Source organism: Bombina bombina, chromosome 9, assembly GCF_027579735.1.
Source record: "Bombina bombina isolate aBomBom1 chromosome 9, aBomBom1.pri, whole genome shotgun sequence".
In the NCBI taxonomy this organism is placed as follows: domain Eukaryota; kingdom Metazoa; phylum Chordata; class Amphibia; order Anura; family Bombinatoridae; genus Bombina; species Bombina bombina.
In genome coordinates this window covers 139,935,965-139,961,649 of record NC_069507.1, presented here as the reverse complement: position 1 = coordinate 139,961,649, position 25,685 = coordinate 139,935,965, and the positions used below count along the sequence as shown (strand labels likewise).

General features: G+C 39.7%; 1 protein-coding gene across 1 annotated transcript in view; it reads right to left on the bottom strand.

Annotated features, from left to right (window-relative positions):
- BTAF1 (B-TFIID TATA-box binding protein associated factor 1) overlaps positions 1–25,685 on the bottom strand; it is a gene marked incomplete in the record, with an annotated part of 442,652 nt that overhangs the window by 48,782 nt on the left and 368,185 nt on the right. Inside the window, 3 exon segments of the mRNA XM_053692938.1 lie at positions 24,351–24,480; positions 24,564–24,641; positions 24,912–25,077. Coding sequence (XP_053548913.1) covers positions 24,351–24,480; positions 24,564–24,641; positions 24,912–25,077 — 374 coding nt within the window.

Here is a 25,685-nt window from a genome sequence, read left to right as displayed (position 1 = left end):
TAATGGAAGTAAATTGGAAAGTTGTTTAAATTGCATGCTGTATCTGAATCATGACGTTTAATTTTGACTTGAGTGTCCCTTTAATGCATGAGAGAAATGAGGGCTTCTAAAGGATTTTGTTCCATGACCTTTTAAACTAAGATCAAGTTCCAAGAAGAAATTTAATATAGCTAACAGTCCCTCGAACAACAAGCAAGAGGCCACAGGTCACTACTGTGAAGCAACCACTAGTGCGCGCATAAGGCATCCTGGAGTATTTATGTCTAACACTGCATTCCCCCAAAAAGAAGACTATATATGCAGTATGACTGAATGTTAACATGTACATGGTAAAGAAAGACTCCTTAAAGTGAACGTCAATTTAGATGAATCGGTGCCCAGTATTTAATAATCCTATTAAAAACAAGGGCACTTTAATTCATCAAAATTTACATTTCACTAGTTTTCATCAAATACCTTATCCTGACAGCCGCAGCAGCGCTTCCTCTGCCCGTCGCCAGCCCTCTTCGCGGGTCCAAAATAACTAATCAGGCTTCCTTGGAAGAAGCCGGATTCGTCATTTCTGATGTATGAAGAGGCTTCCGACGGTCGTTGGAATCGCTGGAGGGGCTGTGAAGATTAAAAGGTAATCATTTGAAGAAAACAAGTTAAATGTAAATTTTGATGAATTAAAGTGCCCTTGTTTTTAATAGGATTATTAAAAACCGGGCACCGATTCATCTAAATTGACGTTCACTTTAAAGGGACATTAAACACTTTGAGATAGTAATATAAAATGATAAATCGTTTATATAAAAAAGGAAATTTATGCTTACCTGATAAATTTATTTCTTCTACGATATGACGAGTCCACGGATTTCATCCTTACTTGTGGGATTTATCCTCCTGCTAACAGGAAATGGCAAAGAGCAACACAGCAGAGCTGTATATATATAGCTCCTCCCTTCCCTCCACCTCCAGTCATTCGACCAAAGTTAGGAAGAGAAAGGAAAAGCCAAAGAAGCAGAGGTGACTGAAGTTTATAAAAAATATAATATAATCTAAACCTGTCTTAAAAATGACAGGGTGGGCCGTGGACTCGTCATATCGTAGAAGAAATAAATTTATCAGGTAAGCATAAATTTCCTTTTCTTCTACAAGATATGACGAGTCCACAGATTTCATTCTTACTTGTGGGATACAATACCAAAGCTACAGGACACGGATGAAAGGGAGGGACAAGACAGGAACCTAAACGGAAGGCACCACTGCTTGAAGAACCTTTCTCCCAAAACCAGCCTCAGAAAAAGCAAAAGTATCAAATTTGTAAAATTTGGAAAAAGTGTGACGAGACGACCAAGTCGCAGCCTTGCAAATCTGTTCAACAGAAGCATTGTTTTTAAATGCCCATGAGGAAGCCACAGCCCTAGTAGAATGAGCCGTAATTCTTTCAGGAGGCTGCTGTCCAGCAGTCTCATATGCCAGACGGATGATACTCTTCAGCCAAAAAGAAAGAGGTAGCTGTAGCTTTCTGACCCCTACGCTTTGCAGAAAAAACAATGAATAATGAAGATGATTGACGGAAATCCTTAGTCGCCTGCAAGTAAAACTTCAGGGCACGGACCAGATCCAGGTTATGCAACGTACGCTCCTTCTTAGAAGAAGGGTTAGGACATAAAGGAACAACAATTTCCTGATTAATATTCTTATTAGAAACAACCTTAGGAAGGAAACCAGGTTTGGTACGTAAAACCACCTTATCAGAATGGAAGATAAGGCGAATCACATTGTAACGCTGAAAGCTCAGAAACTCTACGAGCAGAAAAAATAGCAACCAAACACAAAACTTTCCAAGATAACTTAATATCTATGGAATGCATGGGTTCAAACGGAACCCCTCGAAGAACATTAAGAACGAAAATCAAACTCCAGGGTGGAGCAATTGGTATAAACACAGGCTTAATTCTGGTTAGAGCCCGACAAAAAGACTGAACGTCTAGAACATCTGCCAAACGTTTGTGTAGCAAAATTGACAAAGCAGAGATTTGTCCCTTTAAGGAACTTGCTGACAACCCTTTCTCCAATCCTTCTTGGAGAAAAGACAAAATCCTGGGAATCCTAACTCTACTCCATGAGTAGCCCTTGGATTCGCACCAACAAAGATATTTACGCCATATCTTATGGTAAATCTTTCTAGTAACAGGTTTATGTGCCTGAATCAGAGTATCAATGACCGAATCAGAGAACCCCCGCTTAGATAAAATCAAGCGTTCAATCTCCAAGCAGTCAGCTGCAGAGAAATTAGATTTGGATGTTGGAAAGGACCTTGAATGAGAAGGTCCTGTCTCAATGGAAGTTTCCACGGAGGCAGAGAGGACATGTCCACTAGATCTGCATACCAAGTCCTGCGTGGCCACGCAGGCACAATTAGAATTACTGAAGTCCTCTCCTGTTTGATCCGAGCAATCACCTGGGGAATGAGAGGAAATGGTTGAAACACATAAGCTAGGTTGAAAGACCAAGGCACTGCCAAGGCATTTATCAGTTCGGCCTGAGGATCCCTCGACCTGGATCCGTATCTTGGAAGCTTGGCATTCTGCCGAGACGCCATCAGATCCAATTCCGGTCTGCCCCATCGGAGAATCAGTGAGGCAAAGACCTCCGGATGGAGTTCCCACTCCCCCGGATGAAATGCCTGTCGGCTTAAAAAGTCTGCTTCCCAGTTGTCCACTCCTGGGATGTAGATTGCTGACAGAGAACAAGAGTGGGCCTCCGCCCATCAAATTATCTTGGATACTTCTGTCAATGCTAAGGAACTCCTCGTTTCTCCCTGATGATTGATGCAAGCCACAGTCATGATGTTGTCCGACTGGAATCTGATGAATTTGGCCGAAGCCAAATGAGGCCACGCCTGAAGCGCATTGAATATTGCTCTCAATTCCAGAATATTGATTGGAAGTAGAGACTCCACTGAGTCCATACACCCTGAGCCTTCAGGGAATTCCTGACTGTACCCTAGCTTAGTAGACTGGCATCCGTTGTCACTATCACTCACGAGGGCCTGCGGAAACATGTCCCTTGGGACAGATGATCCGGTGACAACCACCAAAGAAGAGAGTTTCTGGTCTCCTGGTCCAGATTTATCGGAGGAGATAAATTTGCATAGTCCCCATTCCACTGTCCGAGCATGCACAGTTGGTGGTCTGAGATGAAACCGAGCAAACAGAATGATGTCCATTGCCGCCACCATCAATCCAATTACTTCCATGCACTGAGCTACTGATGGCCGAGGACTGGACTGAAGGGCTTAGCATGTATTTAGAATCTTTGACTTTCTGACCTCAGTCAGAAAACTCTTCATGGCTATAGAATCTATCAGAGTTCCCAAGAAGAGAACCTTTGTCTGTAGAATTAGTGAACTTTTTTCTATATTCACATTCCATCCGTGAGTTCTCAGAAAGGACAACACTGTTTCTGTATGAGACTTTGTTAGATAAGTCGATGCCTGAATCAAAATATCGTCCAGATAAGGCGCCACTGCTATGCCCCGTGGCCTGAGAACCGCCAGAAGGGACCCTAGAACCTTCGTGAAGATCCTGGGTGCTGTGGCCAACCCGAAGGGAAGAGTCACGAACTGAAAATGTTTGTCCAGGAAGGCAAACCTTAGGTACTGATGATGATCCTTGTGAATAGGAATATGAAGGTATGCATCCTTTCAAGTCCATGGTAGTCATATATTGACCCTCCTGGATCATTGGTAAAATTGTTTGAATAGTCTCCATCTTGAAAGATGGGACTCTAAGAAACTTGTTTAGACTCTTGAGATCTAAAATAGGTCTGAACATTCCCTCTTTTTTGGGAACCATGAAAAGATTTGAGTAAAACCCCTGTCCCTGTTCTAGTCTTGGAACGGGACGACTTACTCCCATAGTAGAGAGGTCTTTTACACAACGTAAGAACACCTCTCTTTATCTGGTCTACAGACAACCGTGAAAGAAGAAATCTCCCTCTTGGGAGAAAACTTTTGAATTCTAGTTGATACCCGTGGGTCACTATTTCCAGTGCACAGGGGTCCTGAACATCTCTTGCCCAAGCCTGGGCAAATAGAGAAAGTCTGCCCCCTACTAGATCTGGTCCCAGATCGGGGGCCGCCCCTTCATGCTGTCTTGGTAGTAGCAGCGGGCTTCTTGGGTTGTTTACCCTTGTTCCAAGCCTGGTTGGGTCTCCAGACGGACTTGGCCTGAGCAAAATTCCCTTCCTGTTTTGTGGAGGAAGAGGAAGAAGAGGGTACTCCTTTAAAGTTCCAAAAGGAACGACAATTATTTTGTTTACCTCTCATCTTAACAGTCTTATCCTGAGGTAGAAGATAACCTTTACCTCCAGTAATGTCAGAAATGATTTCCTTCAACTCAGGCCCGAATAGGGTCTTACCCTTGAAAGGAATAGCCAAGAGCTTTGACTTAGTTGACACATCGGCAGACCACGATTTTAACCATAACGCTCTACACGCTAAAATGGCAAATCCTGCATTTTTAGCCGTTAACTTAGCGATTTGAAAGGCAGCATCTGTGATAAAAGAATTAGCCAGCTTGAGAGCCTTAATTCTATCTAAAATATCCTCTAAAGGAGTCTCAGTCTTAAGACTCTTAAGGCATCAAACCAGAAAGCCGCTGCAGTAGTAACTGGAACAATGCAGGCTGTCGGTTGTAAAAGGAAACCCTGATGAATAAATAACTTTTTTGGAAGACCCTCCAATTTCTTATCCATAGGGTCTTTGAAAGCACAGCTGTCCTCAATAGGAATAGTTGTACGCTTAGCCAGGGTAGATATAGCTCCCTCCACCTTAGGGACTGTCTGCCAAGAGTCCCGAACGGTGTCAGATATGGGATACATTTTCTTAAAATTAGGAGGAGGAGAGAACGGTATACCCGGTGTGTCCCACTCCACTCCCTCTTGATAATCTGAGACTCTCTTAGGAACCGGAAAAACATCAGTGTAAGCGGGGACTTCTAGATATTTGTCCATTTTAAACAATTTCTTGGTGGTACCATAATAGGGTCACAGTCATCCAGAGTTGCTAAGACCTCCCGAAGTAACAGGCAGAGGTGTTCTAGCTTCAATTTAAAGGACATGACATCCGAATCTGTCTAAAGGTAACACTTCCCGATTCCGAAAGTTCTCCCTCAGACAAAAGTTCCCTGACCCCCAACTCAGATCCCTGTGAGGGTACATCGGAAATAGCCAACAAAGCATCAGAGGACTGCGTTTGCCCTGTAACACTGGTAACTTAGATAATACCTCTATAAGGGTAGTTGACATAACTGCAGCCATATCCTGCAGAGTAAAAGAATTAGACGCGGTTGAGGAACTCGGCGTCGCTTGGGTGGGCGTTAAAGGTTGTGACACTTGGGGAGAATTAGGCGGCATATCCTGATTCTCTTCAGACTGAGAATCATCCTTAGGCACACTTTCTTTACATAAAATATGCTTTTTACATTGTAAGGCCCTTTCAGTAGAAGAGGTACCCAAAGTAAGAGGGGGTTCCACAATGCCGTCTAAACACATAGAACAAGGAGTTTCCTCAAGTTCAGACATGTTAAACAGACTAGCAATACCTCACTTTACCTCTTCCTATTACTAACACAGGCAAAGAGAATGACTGGAGGTGGAGGGAAGGGAGGAGCTATATATACAGCTCTGCTGTGGTGCTCTTTGCCACTTCCTGTTAGCAGGAGGATAAATCCCACAAGGATGAAATCCGTGGACTCATATCTTGTAGAAGAAAAGTAGTCTACAATATACTTTCAATATTTATTTTTTCCCCTTTTCCTGTAATTCAATTCTGAAATTGTGAGCATTTAAGAAATAGAAGTGCAGCACACTTATAATCCACACAGTCATTGGCTGCACACTCTAGTGACCTATTTATAACTGTCCCTAATTGGCCACAGAGGGGAAGGTAACTTAAGTTACAACATGGCAGCCCCCATTGTTTTATAGAAACTAAACCTTTACTCTTATTTTGTCCATATTTAAACAACTAACAAAACTACATGATTACATTAATATATCTAGCATTTGTTTAGTGTTTAATGTACCTTTCTTTAAGCTATCATTGTATGAGGGATACGGTTTCCAAACAAGTTCCAAAAGCCTTATTAGCCAATATGGAAGTCTAAGCTTCTACAAGTAAGGAAGTCTCCTTGGGCTACTCATTGAAGTTGACATTGGTTGACTCTTGTGAATGTAGTGTGCTTCCACCACACCTTGAAATTAAAAATTTTAAAATGTCTGACATGGAAGTTAGTGAAGGGAAGGAATAGTCCAGTTCCAGGAGCTTCAATAATCATCCTGGGTGTGACAGGTCCTCTGATGGCCACAAACTATATTTGTGATATTGAGGAACCTGGTCGAGATTCTAAAGAACACAGCAGGGGTTAAAGCCTAGGACGACTCCCCCCCCCCAAAAAAAAAACAACAACTTGATTTTATAATCAAAACACATGCTTTTTACATACACAATCAAGAAAAAAAAAAACCAGGGTGTAATTATAAAAATGTCCTATTAATACAGGAACACCTATTGCTTTCTGTACCAGCTCATAAAGTGAGGCAAAAGTGCTTTTGGGAAAACCCTTGATATTGCAAGACAAACTAGAAGTAAACTTCGACAACCACGAAAACTTGAGAAATGTACTTTGGAGAGGTTGAAGGCAAATGGAAAAATAACAATTTATGTAAGAACTTACCTGATAAATTCATTTCTTTCATTTTGGCAAGAGTCCATGAGCTAGTGACGTATGGGATATACATTCCTACCAGGAGGGGCAAAGTTTCCCAAACCTCAAAACGCCTATAAATACACCCCTCACCACACCCACAATTCAGTTTAACGAATAGCCAAGAAGTGGGGTGATAAGAAAGGAGCGAAAGCATTAAACAAGGAATTGGAATAATTGTGCTTTATACAATAAAATCATAACCACCACAAAAAGGGTGGGCCTCATGGACTCTTGCCAATATGAAAGAAATTAATTTATCAGGTAAGTTCTTACATAAATTATGTTCTCTTTCATGTAATTGGCAAGAGTCCATGAGCTAGTGACGTATGGGATAGCAGATACCCAAGATGTGGAACTTCCACGCAAGAGTCACTAGAGAGGGAGGGATAAAATAAAGACAGCCAATTCCGCTGAAAAAATAATCCACAACCCAAATCAAAAAGTTTTAATCTTATAATGAAAAAAAACTGAAATTATAAGCAGAAGAATCAAACTGAAACAGCTGCCTGAAGTACTTTTCTACCAAAAACTGCTTCAGAAGAAGAAAAAACATCAAAATGGTAGCATTTAGTAAAAGTATGCAAAGAAGACAAAGTTGCTGCTTTGCAAATCTGATCAACAGAAGCTTCATTCTTAAAAGCCCAGGAAGTAGAAACTGACCTAGTAGAATGAGCCGTAATCCTTTGAGGCAGGGATTTACCCGACTCCACATAAGCATGATGAATCAAAGACTTTAACCAAGATGCCAAAGAAATGGCAGAAGCCTTCTGACCTTTCCTAGAACCAGAAAAGACAACAAATAGACTAGAAGTCTTCCTGAAATCTTTAGTAGCTTCAACATAATATTTCAAAGCTCTTACTACATCCAAAGAATGTAAAGATCTCTCCAGAGAATTCTTAGGATTAGGACACAAAGAAGGGACAACAATTTCTCTACTAATGTTGTTAGAATTCACAACTTTAGGTAAAAAAATTAAATGAAGTCCGCAACACTGCCTTATCCTGATGAAAAATCAGAAAAGGAGATTCACAAGAAAGAGCAGATAACTCAGAAACTCTTCTAGCAGAAGAGATGGCCAAAAGGAATAAAACTTTCCAAGAAAGTAATTTAATATCCAGAGAATGCATAGGATCAAACGGAGGAGCCTATAAAGCCCTCAGAACCAAATTAAGACTCCAAGGAGGAGAAATTGACTTAATGACAGGCTTAATACGAACCAAAGCCTGTACAAAACAATGAATATCAGGATGATTAGCAATCTTTCTGTGAAAAAGTACAGAAAGAGCAGAGATTTGTCCTTTCAAGGAACTTGCGGACAAACCTTTTTCCAGACCATCCTGAAGAAACTGTAAAATTCTAGGAATTCTAAAAGAATGCCAAGAGAATTTATGTGAAGAACACCAAGAAATGTAAGTCTTCCAGACTCGGTAATAGATCTTTCTAGACACAGATTTACGAGCCTGTAACATAGTATTAATCACTGAATAAGAGAAACCTCTATGACTAAGTATTAAGCGTTCAATCTCCATACCTTCAAACTTAATGATTTGAGATCCTGATGGAAAAATGGGCATTGAGATAGAAGGTCTGGCCTTAACGGAAGTGTCCAAGGTTGGCAACTGGCCATCCGAACGAGATCCGCATACCAAAACCTGTGTGGCCATGCTGGAGCCACCAGCAGTACAAACGAACGCTCCATTAGGATTTTGGAAATCACTTTTGGAAGAAGATCTAGAGGCGGAAAGATATAAGCAGGTTGATAAGTCCAAGGAAGTGACAACGCGTCCACCGCTTCCGCCTGAGGATCCCGGGATCTGGACAGATACCTGGGAAGTTTCTTGTTTAGATGAGAGGCCATCAGATCTATTTCTGGAAGTCCCCAGATTTGAACAATCTGAATAAATACCTCTGGGTGAAGAGACCATTCGCCCGGATGTAACGTCTGGCGACTGAGATAATCAGCTTCCCAATTGTCTACACCTGGGATGTGAACCGCAGAAATTAGACAGGAGCTGGATTCCGCCCATACAAGTATCCGAGATACTTCTTTCATAGCCTGAGGACTGTGAGTCCCCCCTTGATGATTGACATATGCCACGGTTGTGATATTTTCTGTCTGAAAACAAATAAACTATTCTCTCTTCAGAAGAGGCCAGAACTGAAGAGCTCTGAAAATCGCACGGAGTTCCAAAATGTTGATTGGTAATCTCGCCTCCTGAGATTCCCAAACCCCCTGCGCTGTCAGAGATCCCCATACAGCTCCCCAACCTGAAAGACTCGCATCTGTTGAGATCACAGTCCAGGTTGGACGAACAAAAGAGGCCCCTTGAATTAAACAATGGTGATCCAACCACCAAGTCAGAGAAGATCGAACATTGGGATTTAAGGATATTAATTGTGATATCTTTGTATAATCCCTGCACCATTGGTTCAGCAAACAAAGCTGGAGAGATCTCATGTGAAAACGAGCAAAAGGGATCACGTCCAATGCAGCAGTCATGAGACCTAGAATTTCCATGCACAAAGCTACCGAAGGGAATGATTGAGACTGAAGGGAATGATTGAGACTGAAGGTTTCGACAAGCTGAAACCAATTTCAGACGTCTCTTTTCTGTTAGAGACAAAGTCATGGACACTGAATCTATTTGGAAACCCAAAAAGGTTACCCTTGTCTGAGGAATCAAGGAACTCTTTGGTAAATTGATCCTCCAACCATGTCTTTGAAGAAACAACACAAGTTGATTCGTATGAGATTCTGCAGAATGTAAAGCCTGAGCAAGTACCAAGATATCGTCCAAATAAGGAAATACCGCAATACCCTGTTCTCTGATTACAGAGAGAAGGGCACTGAGAACCTTTGGCCTAGCAACAGCTCCAAGGATCTTTTCAAACGGAAGAGCAACAAACTGGTAATGCTTGTCTAGAAAAGAGAATCTCAGAAACTGATAGTGATCTGGATGGATTGGAATATGAAGATATGCATCCTGTAAGTCTATTGTAGACATATAATGCCCTTGCTGAACAAAAGGCAGAATAGTCCTTATAGTCACCATTTTGAATGTTGGTATCCTTACATAACTATTCAATATTTTTAGATCCAGAACAGGTCTGAAGGAATTCTCCTTCTTTGGTACAATGAACAGATTTGAGTAAAACCCCAGACCCCGTTCCAGAACTGGAACTGGCACAATTACCCCAGCCGACTCTAGGTCTGAAACACATTTCAGAAACGCCTGAGCCTTTACTGGGTTTATTGGAATGTGTGAGAGAAAAAAAATCTTCTCACAGGCGGTCTTACCTTTAAACCTATTCTGTACCCTTGTGAAACAATGTTCTGAATCCAAAGACTTTGAATCGAATTGATCCAAACATCTTTGAAAAATCGTAACCTGCCCCCTACCAGCTGTGCTGGAATGAGGGCCGCACCTTCATGCAGATTTGGGAGCTGGTTTTGACTTTCTAAAAGGCTTGGATTTATTCCAGACTGGAGAAGGTTTCCAAACGGAAACTGTTCCTTTAGGGGAAGGGTCAGGCTTTTGTTCCTTATTCTGACGAAAGTAACGAAAACGATTAGCAGCCCTATATTTACCTTTAGATTTTTTGTCCTGAGGCAAAAAGGCTCCCTTCCCCCCAAGTAACAGTTGAAATTATTGAATCTAACTGAGAACCAAATACTTTATTACCTTGGAAAGAAAGAGAAAGCAACGTTGACTTAGAAGTCATATCTGCATTCCAAGACTTAAGCCATAAAGCTCTCCTGGCTAAAATAGCTAAAGACATATACCTGACATCAATTCTAATGATATCGAAAATGGCATCACAAACAAAGTTATTAGCATGTTGAAGAAGTTTAACAATGCTATAAGCATCATGGTCTGACACTTGTTGCGCTAAAGCCTCCAACCAGAAAGTGGAAGCTGCAGCAACATCAGCCAAAGAAATAGCAGGGCTAAGAAAATTACCTGAACATAAATAAGCCTTCCTTAGAAAGGATTCAAGCTTCCTATCTAAAGGATCCTTAAAAGAAGTACTATCTGCCGTAGGAATAGTAGTACGTTTAGCAAGAGTAGAGATAGCCCCATCAACTTTGGGGATTTTTTTCCCAAAACTCTAATCTATCAGATGGCAAAGGGTACAATTTCTTAAACCTTGGAGAAGGAGTAAATGAAGTACCCAGACTATTCCATTACCTAGAAATTACTTCTGAAATAGCATCAGGAACTGGAAAAACTTCTGGAATAACTACATGAGGATTAAAAACTGAATTTAAACGCTTATTAGTTTTAATATCAAGAGGACTAGACTCCTCCATATCTAATGCAATCAACACTTTAAGTAAAGAACGAATAAACTCCATCTTAAACAAATATGAAGATTTATCAGTGTCAATATCTGAGGCAGAATCTTCAGAACCAGATAGATCCTCATCAGAAACAGATAAGTCAGAATGATGGCGGTCATTTCAAAATTCATCTGAAATATGTGAAGTTTTAAAAGACCTCTTACGTTTACTAGAAGGAGGAACAGACAGACAGAGCCTTCCAAATAGAATTAGAAACAAATTATTTTACATTAACAGGAACATCCTGAACATTAGATGTTGAAGGAACAACAGGTAATGGATTATTACCAATGGAAATATTATCTGCGTTTGATAGTTTATCATGACAACTAACACAAACTACAGCCGGAGGAAGAGTTACCAAAAGTTTACAACAAATGCACTTAGCTTTGGTAGAACCGACATCAGGCAGCGTCTTTCCAGAAGTAGATTCTGATCCAGAGTCAGGTAGTGACATCTTGCAATATGTAACAGAAAAAAACATATAAAGCAAAATTATCAAATTCCTTAAATGGCAGTTTCAGGAATGGGAAAAAATGCAAAAACAAAACAAGCCTCTAGAAACCAGAAGCAACTAAAAAGTGAGACTGAAATAATGTGAAAAAAAAAAAAACTGGCGCCAAGTATGACGCCCACATATTTTGGCGCCAAGAACGACGCCCATATTTTTTGGCGCCAAAAAAATGTCCGCAACACACATACGTAAAAAATGACGCAATCACGTGAAAACTTTCGGCGCCAACTATGACGCCGGAAATGACAAAATTTTTGCGCCAAAAAAGTCTTGCGCCAAGAATGACGCAATAAATAGAAGCATTTTCTGCATCCGCGAGCCTAACAGCCCGCAATTTAGAAAAAAAGTCAATTGAAATTTGAAATTTTTTAAGGTAAGAAAAAACATAATTTATGTAAGAACTTACCTGATAAATTCATTTCTTTCATATTAGCAAGAGTCCATGAGCTAGTGACGTATGGGATATACATTCCTACCAGGAGGGGCAAAGTTTCCCAAACATCAAAATGCCTATAAATACACCCCTCACCACACCCACAATTCAGTTTAACGAATAGCCAAGAAGTGGGGTGATAAAAAAAAGTGCGAAAGCATATAAAATAAGGAATTGGAATAATTGTGCTTTATACAAAAATCATAACCACCACAAAAAAAGGGCGGGCCTCATGGACTCTTGCTAATATGAAAGAAATGAATTTATCAGGTAAGTTCTTACATAAATTATGTTTTCTTTCATGTAATTAGCAAGAGTCCATGAGCTAGTGACGTATGGGATAATGATTACCCAAGATGTGGATCTTTCCACGCAAGAGTCACTAGAGAGGGAGGGATAAAATAAAGACAGCCAATTCCTGCTGAAAATAATCCACACCCAAAATAAAGTTTAAAGAAAAAACATAAGCAGAAGATTCAAACTGAAACCGCTGCCTGAAGTACTTTTCTACCAAAAACTGCTTCAGAAGAAGAAATCAAAACGGTAGAATTTAGTAAAAGTATGCAAAGAGGACCAAGTTGCTGCTTTGCAAATCTGATCAATCGAAGCTTCATTCCTAAACGCCCAGGAAGTAGAAACTGACCTAGTAGAATGAGCTGTAATCCTTTGAGGCGGAGTTTTACCAGACTCAAGATAGGCAAGATGAATTAAAGATTTCAACCAAGATGCCAAAGAAATGGCAGAAGCTTTCTGGCCTTTTCTAGAACCGGAAAAGATAACAAACAAACTAGAAGTCTTTCGGAAAGACTTAGTAGCTTCAACATAATATTTCAAAGCTCTAACAACATCCAAAGAATGCAACGATTTCTCCTTAGAATTCTTAGGATTAGGACATAATGAAGGAACCACAATTTCTCTACTAATGTTGTTGGAATTCACAACTTTAGGTAAAAATTCAAAAGAAGTTCGCAACACCGCCTTATCCTGATGAAAAATCAGAAAAGTAAACTCACAAGAAAGAGCAGATAATTCAGAAACTCTTCTGGCAGAAGAGATTGCCAAAAGGAACAAAACTTTCCAAGAAAGTAATTTAATGTCCAATGAATGCATAGGTTCAAACGGAGGAGCTTGAAGAGCCCCCAGAACCAAATTCAAACTCCAAGGTGGAGAAATTGACTTAATGACAGGTTTTATACGAACCAAAGCTTGTACAAAACAATGAATATCAGGAAGATTAGCAATCTTTCTGTGAAAAAGAACAGAAAGAGCAGAGATTTGTCCTTTCAAAGAACTTGCGGATAAACCTTTATCTAAACCATCCTTTAGAAACTGTAAAATTCTCGGGATTCTAAAAGAATGCCAAAAAAATGATGAGAAAGACACCAAGAAATATAAGTCTTCCAGACTCTATAATATATCTCTCTGGATACAGATTTACGAGCCTGTAACATAGTATTAATCACAGAGTCAGAGAAACCTCTTTGACCAAGAATCAAGCGTTCAATCTCCATACCTTTAAATTTAAGGATTTGAGATCCTGATGGAAAAAAGGACCTTGCGACAGAAGGTCTGGTCGTAGCGGAAGAGTCCACGGATGGCAAGAGGCCATCCGGACAAGATCCGCATACCAAAACCTGTGAGGCCATGCCGGAGCTACCAGCAGAACAAACGAGCATTCCTTCAGAATCTTGGAGATTACTCTTGGAAGAAGAACTAGAGGCGGAAAGATATAAGCAGGATGATACTTCCAAGGAAGTGATAATGCATCCACTGCTTCCGCCTGAGGATCCCGGGATCTGGACAGATACCTGGGAAGTTTCTTGTTTAGATGAGACGCCATCAGATCTATTTCTGGAAGCTCCCACATTTGAACAATCTGAAGAAATACCTCTGGGTGAAGAGACCATTCGCCCGGATGCAACGTTTGGCGACTGAGATAATCCGCTTCCCAATTGTCTATACCTGGGATATGAACCGCAGAGATTAGACAGGAGCTGGATTCCGCCCAAACCAGAATTCGAGATACTTCTTTCATAGCCAGAGGACTGTGAGTCCCTCCTTGATGATTGATGTATGCCACAGTTGTGACATTGTCTGTCTGAAAGCAAATGAACGATTCCCTCTTCAGAAGAGGCCAAGACTGAAGAGCTCTGAAAAATATTGATCGGTAATCTCACCTCCTGAGATTCCCAAACTCCTTGTGCCGTCAGAGATCCCCACACAGCTCCCCAACCTGTGAGACTTGCATCTGTTGAAATTACAGTCCAGGTCGGAAGCACAAAAGAAGCCCCCTGAAGTAAACGATGGTGATCTGTCCACCACGTTAGAGAGTGTCGTACAATCGGTTTTAAAGATATTAATTGAGATATCTTTGTGTAATCCTTGCACCATTGATTCAGCATACAGAGCTGAAGAGGTCGCATGTGAAAACGAGCAAAGGGGATCGCGTCCGATGCAGCAGTCATAAGACCTAGAATTTCCATGCATAAGGCTACCGAAGGGAATGATTGTGACTGAAGGTTTCGACAAGCTGAAATCAATTTTAGACGTCTCTTGTCTGTTAAAGACAGAGTCATGGACACTGAATCTATCTGGAAACCCAGAAAGGTTACCCTTGTCTGAGGAATCAATGAACTTTTTGGTGAATTGATCCTCCAACCATGATCTTGAAGAAACAACACAAGTCGATTCGTATGAGATTCTGCTAAATGTAAAGACTGAGCAAGTACCAAGATATCGTCCAAATAAGGAAATACCACAATACCCTGTTCTCTGATTACAGACAGAAGGGCACCGAGAACCTTTGTAAAAATTCTTGGAGCTGTAGCTAGGCCAAACGGCAGAGCCACAAACTGGTAATGCTTGTCCAGAAAAGAGAATCTCAGGAACTGATAATGATCCGGATGAATCGGAATATGCAGATATGCATCCTGTAAATCTATTGTGGACATATAATGCCCTTGCTGAACAAAAGGCAAGATAGTCCTTACAGTTACCATTTTGAACGTTGGTATCCTTACATAACGATTCAATATTTTTAGATCCAGAACTGGTCTGAAGGAATTCTCCTTCTTTGGTACAATGAAGAGATTTGAATAAAACCCCATCCCCTGTTCCAGAACCGGAACTGGCATAATTACTCCAGCCAACTCTAGATCTGAAACACAAATCAGAAATGCTTGAGCTTTCACTGGATTTACTGGGACACGGGAAAGAAAAAATCTCTTTGCAGGAGGTCTCATCTTGAAACCAATTCTGTACCCTTCTGAAACAATGTTCTGAATCCAAAGATTGTGAACAGAATTGATCCAAATTTCTTTGAAAAAACGTAACCTGCCCCCTACCAGCTGAGCTGGAATGAGGGCCGCACCTTCATGTGGACTTAGAAGCAGGCTTTGCCTTTCTAGAAGGCTTGGATTTATTCCAGACTGGAGATGGTTTCCAAACTGAAACTGCTCCTGAGGATGAAGGATCAGGCTTTTGTTCTTTGTTGAAACGAAAGGAACGAAAACGATTATTAGCCCTGTTTTTACCCTTAGATTTTTTATCCTGTGGTAAAAAAGTTCCTTTCCCACCAGTAACAGTTGAGATAATAGAATCCAACTGAGAACCAAATAATTTGTTACCCTGGAAAGAAATGGAAAGTAGAGTTGATTTAGAAGCCATATCAGCATTATAAGTTTTAAGCCATAAAGCTCTTCTAGCTAAAATAGCTAGAGACATAAACCTGACATCAACTCTGATAATATCAAAAATGCCATCACAGATAAAATTATTAGCATGCTGAAGAAGAAGAATAATATTATGAGAATCTTGATCTGTTACTTGTTGCGCTAAAGTCTCCAACCAAAAAGTTGAAGCTGCAGCAACATCAGCCAATGATATAGCAGGTCTAAGAAGATTACCTGAACACAGATAAGCTTATCTTAGAAAGGATTCAATTTTCCTATCTAAAGGATCCTTAAACGAAGTACCATCTGACGTAGGAATAGTAGTACGTTTAGCAAGGGTAGAAATAGCCCCATCAACTTTAGGGATTTTGTCCCAAAATTCTAATCTGTCAGACGGCACAGGATATAATTGCTTAAAACGTTTAGAAGGAGTAAATGAATTACCCAATTTATCCCATTCTCTGGAAATTACTTCAGAAATAGCATTAGGAACAGGAAAAACTTCTGGAATAACCACAGGAGATTTAAATACCTTATCTAAACGTTTAGAATTAGTATCAAGAGGACCAGAATCCTCTATTTCTAAAGCAATTAGTACTTCTTTAAGTAAAGAACGAATAAATTCCATTTTAAATAAATATGAAGATTTATCAGCATCAATCTCTGAAACAGAATCCTCTGAACCAGAAGAGTCATCAGAATCAGAATGATGATGTTCATTTAAAAATTCATCTGTAGAGAGAGAAGTTTTAAAAGATTTTTTATGTTTACTAGAAGGAGAAATAACAGACATAGCCTTCTTGATGGATTCAGAAACAAAATCTCTTATGTTATCAGGAACATTCTGCACCTTAGATGTTGAAGGAACTGCAACAGGCAATGGTACATTACTAAAGGAAATATTATCTGCATTAACAAGTTTGTCATGACAATTAGTACAAACAACAGCCGGAGGAATAGCTACCAAAAGTTTACAGCAGATACACTTAGCTTTGGTAGTTCCAGCACTAGACAGCGATTTTCCTGAAGTATCTTCTGACTCAGATGCAACGTGAGACATCTTGCAATATGTAAGAGAAAAAACAACATATAAAGCAAAATTGATCAAATTCCTTAAATGACAGTTTCAGGAATGGGAAAAAATGCCAATAAACAAGCTTCTAGTAACCAGAAGCAAAGAAAAAATGAGACTGAAATAATGTGGAGACAAAAGAGACGCCCATATTTTTTTAGCGCCAAATAAATTTGGCGCCTAAATGCTTTTTGGCGCAAAAAATGACGCCACATCCGGAACGCCGACATTTTTGGCGCAAAAGGACGTCAAAAAAATGACGCAACTTCCGGCGACACGTATGACGCCGGAAACAGAAAAGATTTTTGCGCCAAAAAAGTCCGCGCCAAGAATGACGCAATAAAATGAAGCATTTTCAGCCCCCGCGAGCCTAACAGCCCACAGGGAAAAAAGAGTCAAATTTTTTAAGGTAAGAAAAAATGATTGATTCAAATGCATTATCCCAAATATGAAACTGACTGTCTGAAAATAAGGAATGTTGAACATCCTGAGTCAAGGCAAATAAATGTTTGAATACATATATTTAGAACTTTATAAATAAAGTGCCCAACCATAGCTTAGAGTGTCACAGAAAATAAGATTTACTTACCCCAGGACACTCATCTACATGTTTGTAGAAAGCCAAACCAGTACTGAAACGAAAATCAGCAGAGGTAATGGTATATAAATAAGAGTATATCGTCGATCTGAAAAGGGAGGTAAGAGATGAATCTCTACGACCGATAACAGAGAACCTATGAAATAGACCCCGTAGAAGGAGATCACTGCATTCAAATAGGCAATACTCTCCTCACATCCCTCTGACATTCACTGCACGCTGAGAGGAAAACCGGGCTCCAACTTGCTGCGGAGCGCATATCAACGTAGAATCTCACCACCTCCATAGGAGGCAAAATTTGTAAAACTGAATTGTGGGTGTGGTGAGGGGTGTATTTATAGGCATTTTGAGGTTTGGGAAACTTTGCCCCTCCTGGTAGGAATGTATATCCCATACGTCACTAGCTCATGGACTCTTGCTAATTACATGAAAGAAAAACATAATTTATGTAAGAACTTACCTGATAAATTCATTTCTTTCATATTAGCAAGAGTCCATGAGCTAGTGACGTATGGGATATACATTCCTACCAGGAGGGGCAAAGTTTCCCAAACCTCAAAATGCCTATAAATACACCCCTCACCACACCCACAATTCAGTTTAACGAATAGCCAAGAAGTGGGGTGATAAAAAAGTGCGAAAGCATATAAAATAAGGAATTGGAATAATTGTGCTTTATACAAAATCATAACCACCACAAAAAAAGGGCGGGCCTCATGGACTCTTGCTAATATGAAAGAAATGAATTTATCAGGTAAGTTCTTACATAAATTATGTTTTCTTTCATGTAATTAACAAGAGTCCATGAGCTAGTGACGTATGGGATAATGACTACCCAAGATGTGGATCTTTCCACACAAGAGTCACTAGAGAGGGAGGGATAAAATAAAGACAGCCAATTCCTGCTGAAAATAATCCACACCCAAAATAAAGTTTAATGAAAAACATAAGCAGAAGATTCAAACTGAAACCGCTGCCTGAAGTACTTTTCTACCAAAAACTGCTTCAGAAGAAGAAAATACATCAAAATGGTAGAATTTAGTAAAAGTATGCAAAGAGGACCAAGTTGCTGCTTTGCAAATCTGATCAACCGAAGCTTCATTCATAAACGCCCAGGAAGTAGAAACTGACCTAGTAGAATGAGCTGTAATCCTCTGAGGCGGAGTTTTACCCGACTCAACATAGGCAAGATGAATTAAAGATTTCAACCAAGATGCCAAAGAAATGGCAGAAGCTTTCTGGCCTTTTCTAGAACCGGAAAAGATAACAAATAGACTAGAAGTCTTTCGGAAAGATTTAGTAGCTTCAACATAATACTTCAAAGCTCTAACAACATCCAAAGAATGCAACGATTTCTCCTTAGAATTCTTAGGATTAGGACATAATGAAGGAACCACAATTTCTCTACTAATGTTGTTGGAATTCACAACTTTAGGTAAAAATTCAAAAGAAGTTCGCAACACCGCCTTATCCTGATGAAAAATCAGAAAAGGAGACTCACAAGAAAGAGCAGATAATTCAGAAACTCTTCTGACAGAAGAGATGGCCAAAAGGAACAAAACTTTCCAAGAAAGTAATTTAATGTCCAATGAATGCATAGGTTCAAATGGAGGAGCTTGAAGAGCCCCCAGAACCAAATTCAAACTCCAGGGAGGAGAAATTGACTTAATGACAGGCTTTATACGAACCAAAGCTTGTACAAAACAATGAATATCAGGAAGAATAGCAATCTTTCTGTGAAAAAGAACAGAAAGAGCAGAGATTTGTCCTTTCAAGGAACTTGCGGACAAACCCTTATCTAAACCATCCTGAAGAAACTGTAATATTCTCGGTATTCTAAAAGAATGCCAAGAAAAATGATGAGAAAGACACCAAGAAATATAAGTCTTCCAGACTCTATAATATATCTCTCTGGATACAGATTTACGAGCCTGTAACATAGTATTAATCACAGAGTCCGAGAAACCTCTTTGACCAAGAATCAAGCGTTCAATCTCCATACCTTTAAATTTAAGGATTTCAGATCCTGATGGAAAAAAGGACCTTGAGACAGAAGGTCTGGTCTTAACGGAAGAGTCCACGGTTGGCAAGAGGCCATCCGGACAAGATCCGCATACCAAAACCTGTGAGGCCATGCCGGAGCTACCAGCAGAACAAACGAGCATTCCTTCAGAATCTTCGAGATTACTCTTGGAAGAAGAACTAGAGGCGGAAAGATATAGGCAGGATGATACTTCCAAGGAAGTGATAATGCATCCACTGCCTCCGCCTGAGGATCCCGGTATCTGGACAGATACCTGGGAAGTTTCTTGTTTAGATGAGACGCCATCAGATCTATTTCTGGAAGTTCCCACATTTGAACAATCTGAAGAAATACCTCTGGGTGAAGAGACCATTCGCCCGGATGCAACGTTTGGCGACTGAGATAATCCGCTTCCCAATTGTCTATACCTGGGATATGAACCGCAGAGATTAGACAGGAGCTGGATTCCGCCCAAACCAAAATTCGAGATACTTCTTTCATAGCCAGAGGACTGTGAGTCCCTCCTTGATGATTGATGTATGCCACAGTTGTGACATAGTCTGTCTGAAAACAAATGAATGATTCTCTCTTCAGAAGAGGCCAAAACTGAAGAGCTCTGAAAATTGCACGGAGTTCCAAAATATTGATCGGTAATCTCACCTCCTGAGATTCCCAAACTCTTTGTGCCGTCAGAGATCCCCACACAGCTCCCCAACCTGTGAGACTTGCATCTGTTGAAATTACAGTCCAGGTCGGAAGCACAAAAGAAGCCCCCTGAATTAAACGATAGTGATCTGTCCACCACGTTAGAGAGTGTCGTACAATCGGTTTTAAAGATATTAATTGAGATATCTTTGTGTAATCCTTGCACCATTGATTCAGCATACAGAGCTGAAGAGGTCGCATGTGAAAACGAGCAAAGGGGATCGCGTCCGATGCAGCAGTCATAAGACCTAGAATTTCCATGCATAAGGCTACCGAAGGGAATGATTGTGACTGAAGGTTTCGACAAGCTGCAATCAATTTTAGACGTCTCTTGTCTGTTAAAGACAGAGTCATGGACACTGAATCTATCTGGAAACCCAGAAAGGTTACCCTTGTCTGAGGAATCAAAGAACTTTTTGGTAAATTGATCCTCCAACCATGATCTTGAAGAAACAACACAAGTCGATTCGTATGAGATTCTGCTAAATGTAAAGACTGAGCAAGTACCAAGATATCGTCCAAATAAGGAAATACCACAATACCCTGTTCTCTGATTACAGACAGAAGGGCACCGAGAACCTTTGAAAAAATTCTTGGAGCTGTAGCTAGGCCAAACGGCAGAGCCACAAACTGGTAATGCTTGTCCAGAAAAGAGAATCTCAGGAACTGATAATGATCTGGATGAATCGGAATATGCAGATATGCATCCTGTAAATCTATTGTGGACATATAATTCCCTTGCTGAACAAAAGGCAAGATAGTCCTTACAGTTACCATCTTGAACGTTGGTATCCTTACATAACGATTCAATATTTTTAGATCCAGAACTGGTCTGAAGGAATTCTCCTTCTTTGGTACAATGAAGAGATTTGAATAAAACCCCATCCCCTGTTCCGGAACTGGAACTGGCATAATTACTCCAGCCAACTCTAGATCTGAAACACAATTCAGAAATGCTTGAGCTTTCACTGGATTTACTGGGACACGGGAAAGAAAAAATCTCTTTGCAGGAGGTCTCATCTTGAAACCAATTCTGTACCCTTCTGAAACAATGTTCTGAATCCAAAGATTGTGAACAGAATTGATCCAAATTTCTTTGAAAAAACATAACCTGCCCCCTACCAGCTGAGCTGGAATGAGGGCCGCACCTTCATGTGGACTTAGAAGCAGGCTTTGCCTTTCTAGTAGGCTTGGATTTATTCCAGACTGGAGATGGTTTCCAAACTGAAACTGCTCCTGAGGATGAAGGATCAGGCTTTTGTTCTTTGTTGAAACGAAAGGAACGAAAACGATTATTAGCCCTGTTTTTAGTAATAGAATCCAACTGAGAACCAAATAATTTGTTACCCTGGAAAGAAATGGAAAGTAGAGTTGATTTAGAAGCCATATCAGCATTCCAAGTCTTAAGCCATAAAGCTCTTCTAGCTAAAATAGCTAGAGACATAAACCTGACATCAACTCTGATATCATCAAAAATGGCATCACAGATAAAATTATTAGCATGCTGAAGAAGAATAATAATATCATGAGAATCATGATCTGTTACTTGTTGCGCTAAAGTTTCCAACCAAAAAGTTGAAGCTGCAGCAACATCAGCCAATGATATAGCAGGTCTAAGAAGATTACCTGAACACAGATAAGCTTTTCTTAGAAAGGATTCAATTTTCCTATCTAAAGGATCCTTAAACGAAGTACCATCTGACGTAGGAATAGTAGTACGTTTAGCAAGGGTAGAAATAGCCCCATCAACTTTAGGGATTTTGTCCCAAAATTCTAATCTGTCAGACGGCACAGGATATAATTGCTTAAAACGTTTAGAAGGAGTAAATGAATTACCCAATTTATCCCATTCTTTGGAAATTACTGCAGAAATAGCATTAGGAACAGGAAAAACTTCTGGAATAACCACAGGAGATTTAAATACCTTATCTAAACGTTTAGAATTAGTATCAAGAGGACCAGAATCCTCAATTTCTAAAGCAATTAGTACTTCTTTAAGTAAAGAACAAATAAATTCCATTTTAAATAAATATGAAGATTTATCAGCATCAATCTCTGAGACAGAATCCTCTGAACCAGAAGAGTCATCAGAATCAGAATGATGATGTTCATTTAAAAATTCATCTGTAGGGAGAGAAGTTTTAAAAGACTTTTTACGTTTACTAGAAGGAGAAATAACAGACATAGCCTTCTTTATGGATTCAGAAACAAAATCTCTTATGTTATCAGGAACATTCTGCACCTTAGATGTTGAGGGAACTGCAACAGGCAATGGTACTTTACTAAAGGAAATATTATCTGCATTAACAAGTTTGTCATGACAATTAATACAAACAACAGCCGGAGGAATAGCTACCAAAAGTTTACAGCAGATACACTTAGCTTTGGTAGATCCAGCACTAGACAGCGATTTTCCTGTAGTATCTTCTGACTCAGATGCAACGTGAGACATCTTGCAATATGTAAGAGAAAAAACAACATATAAAGCAAAATTGATCAAATTCCTTAAATGACAGTTTCAGGAATAGGAAAGAATGCCAAAGAACAAGCTTCTAGCAACCAGAAGCAATAAAAAATGAGACTTAAATAATGTGGAGACAAAAGAGACGCCCATATTTTTTAGCGCCAAATAAGACGCCCACATTATTTGGCGCCTAAATGCTTAACGTCAAAAAAATGACGCAACTTCCGGCGACACGTATGACGCCGGAAACGGAAAATAATTTTTTGCGCCAAAAAAGTCCGCTCCAAGAATGACGCAATAAAATGAAGCATTTTCAGCCCCCGCGAGCCTAACAGCCCACAGGGAAAAAAGAGTCAAATTTTTGAAGGTAAGAAAAAAATGATTAATTCAAGTGCATTATCCCAAATATGAAACGGACTGTCTGAAAAATAAGGAATGTTGAACATTCTGAATCAAGGCAAATAAATGTTTGAATACATATATTTAGAACTTTATAAACAAAGTGCCCAACCATAGCTTAGAGTGTCACAGAAAATAAGATTTACTTACCCCAGGACACTCATCTACATGTTTGTAGAAAGCCAAACCAGTACTGAAACGAGAATCGGCAGAGGTAATGGTATATATAAGAGTATATCGTCGATCTGAAAAGGGAGGTAAGAGATGAATCTCTACGACCGATAACAGAGAACCTATGAAATAGACCCCGTAGAAGGAGATCACTGCATTCAAATAGGCAATACTCTCCTCACATCCCTCTGACATTCACTGCACGCTGAGAGGAAAACCGGGCTCCAACTTGCTGCGGAGCGCATATCAACGTAGAATCTAGCACAAACTTACTTCACCACCTCCATCGGAGGCAAAGTTTGTAAAACTGAATTGTGGGTGTGGTGAGGGGTGTATTTATAGGCATTTTGAGGTTTGGGAAACTTTGCCCCTCCTGGTAGGAATGTATATCCCATACGTCACTAGCTCATGGACTCTTGCTAATTACATGAAAGAAATATAATTCATATGCATTTTCCCAAAAAAATTAAAATGACAGTCTGAAAGAAGGAATACCGATTATCCTGAATCATGGCAAATATAAGTTTAACACATATATTTAGAACTTTACATATAAAGTGCCCAACCATAGCTTAGAGTGTCATGAATAGAAATAAGACTTACTTACCCTAAGACACTCATCTACATATAGCAGATGGCCAAACCAGTACTGAAACGAGAATCAGTAGAGGTAATGGTATATAAGAGTATATCGTCGATCTGAAAAGGGAGGTAGGAGAAGAAATCTCTACGACCGATAACAGAGAACCTATGAAATAGATCCCCTAGAGGAAGACCATGATATTCAAATAGGCAATACTCTCTTCACATCCCTCTGACATTCACTGCACTCTGAGAGGAAAACCAGGCTTCAGCCTGCTGCGAAGCGCATAACAACGTAGAAATCTAGCACAAACTTACTTCACCACCTCCATGGGAGGCAAAGTTTGTAAAACTGAATTGTGGGTGTGGTGAGGGGTGTATTTATAGGCATTTTGAGGTTTGGGAAACTTTGCCCCTCCTGGTAGGAATGTATATCCCATACGTCACTAGCTCATGGACTCTTGCCAATTACATGAAAGAAATGTAGGTCTATTGTAGACAATGAATTACTGTTTAAAAACTTTTTATGCTTCAGACGCTTGCAAAGTAAAAAGGGTGTATGTGAATTTTTTTAAAGCACTTATGGTCACTAATGAATATACAAATGTACCTACCTGAATTGGTGTACCAGAAAGAATAATTCTGTAATTGGCTGCAAGTTGTTTTACTGCTTTTGACAATTTGGTTTTTCCATTTTTTATCACATGCCCTTCATCAAGAATACAATAGTTGAACTTCATATTTCTGAAATATCAGAGATATAATCAAACAACTTTTCAAGGCCCTGTCTGAAACATTTCAAAGGACAGAAGAATTTGATTCCATACCTGAAGAAGTCTATGTCATTCCTCACAACATCATACGATGCTACAACTAGGTTGTGTTTTTTTACTTGGTGTTGTAACCTGATAAGGGGGAAAAATAAAAGTTATAACAAATGAAAACCCAAACTATCATTTTATGTTTTCTATGAAGCTGCAGACATTTTCCAACCATCGGACAAATTTTTATATGTTATTTGGAATGTTAAACAATTGTACAAAGTAAGACCATGGTAGTTTTTAATAAAAGCTAAAACGGTTTCTGTCTTTTTGCATCTCAAAAACAAAGGCAAATATTCTGCTCAATTTTCAGAACGTTTAAATATTCTGAATAGGTCTTAGAATTGATTTTACCTTGCACGTTCGGTAGGAGGTCCAGTATAGTGCAAGGGATTGAGATATTCTTTAGAGCAAAATTTTCCCACTTCATCCACCCAATGGCCTGTCAAGGTTGGAGGACACACCACCAAAGACGGATGAGGTACGCTGTCTGCAGACTTGCTTTTTGTGTACTCTTGGGCTCTATAAAATAAAAAACATAATTTATGTAAGAACTTACCTGATAAATTCATTTCTTTCATATTAACAAGAGTCCATGAGCTAGTGACGTATGGGATATACATTCCTACCAGGAGGGGCAAAGTTTCCCAAACCTTAAAATGCCTATAAATACACCCCTCACCACACCCACAAATCAGTTTAACGAATAGCCAAGAAGTGGGGTGATAAGAAAAAAAGTGCGAAGCATATAAAATAAGGAATTGGAATAATTGTGCTTTATACAAAAAAATCATAACCACCACAAAAAAGGGCGGGCCTCATGGACTCTTGTTAATATGAAAGAAATGAATTTATCAGGTAAGTTCTTACATAAATTATGTTTTCTTTCATGTAATTAACAAGAGTCCATGAGCTAGTGACGTATGGGATAATGACTACCCAAGATGTGGATCTTTCCACACAAGAGTCACTAGAGAGGGAGGGATAAAATAAAGACAGCCAATTCCTGCTGAAAATAATCCACACCCAAAATAAAGTTTAACGAAAAACATAAGCAGAAGATTCAAACTGAAACCGCTGCCTGAAGAACTTTTCTACCAAAAACTGCTTCAGAAGAAGAAAATACAC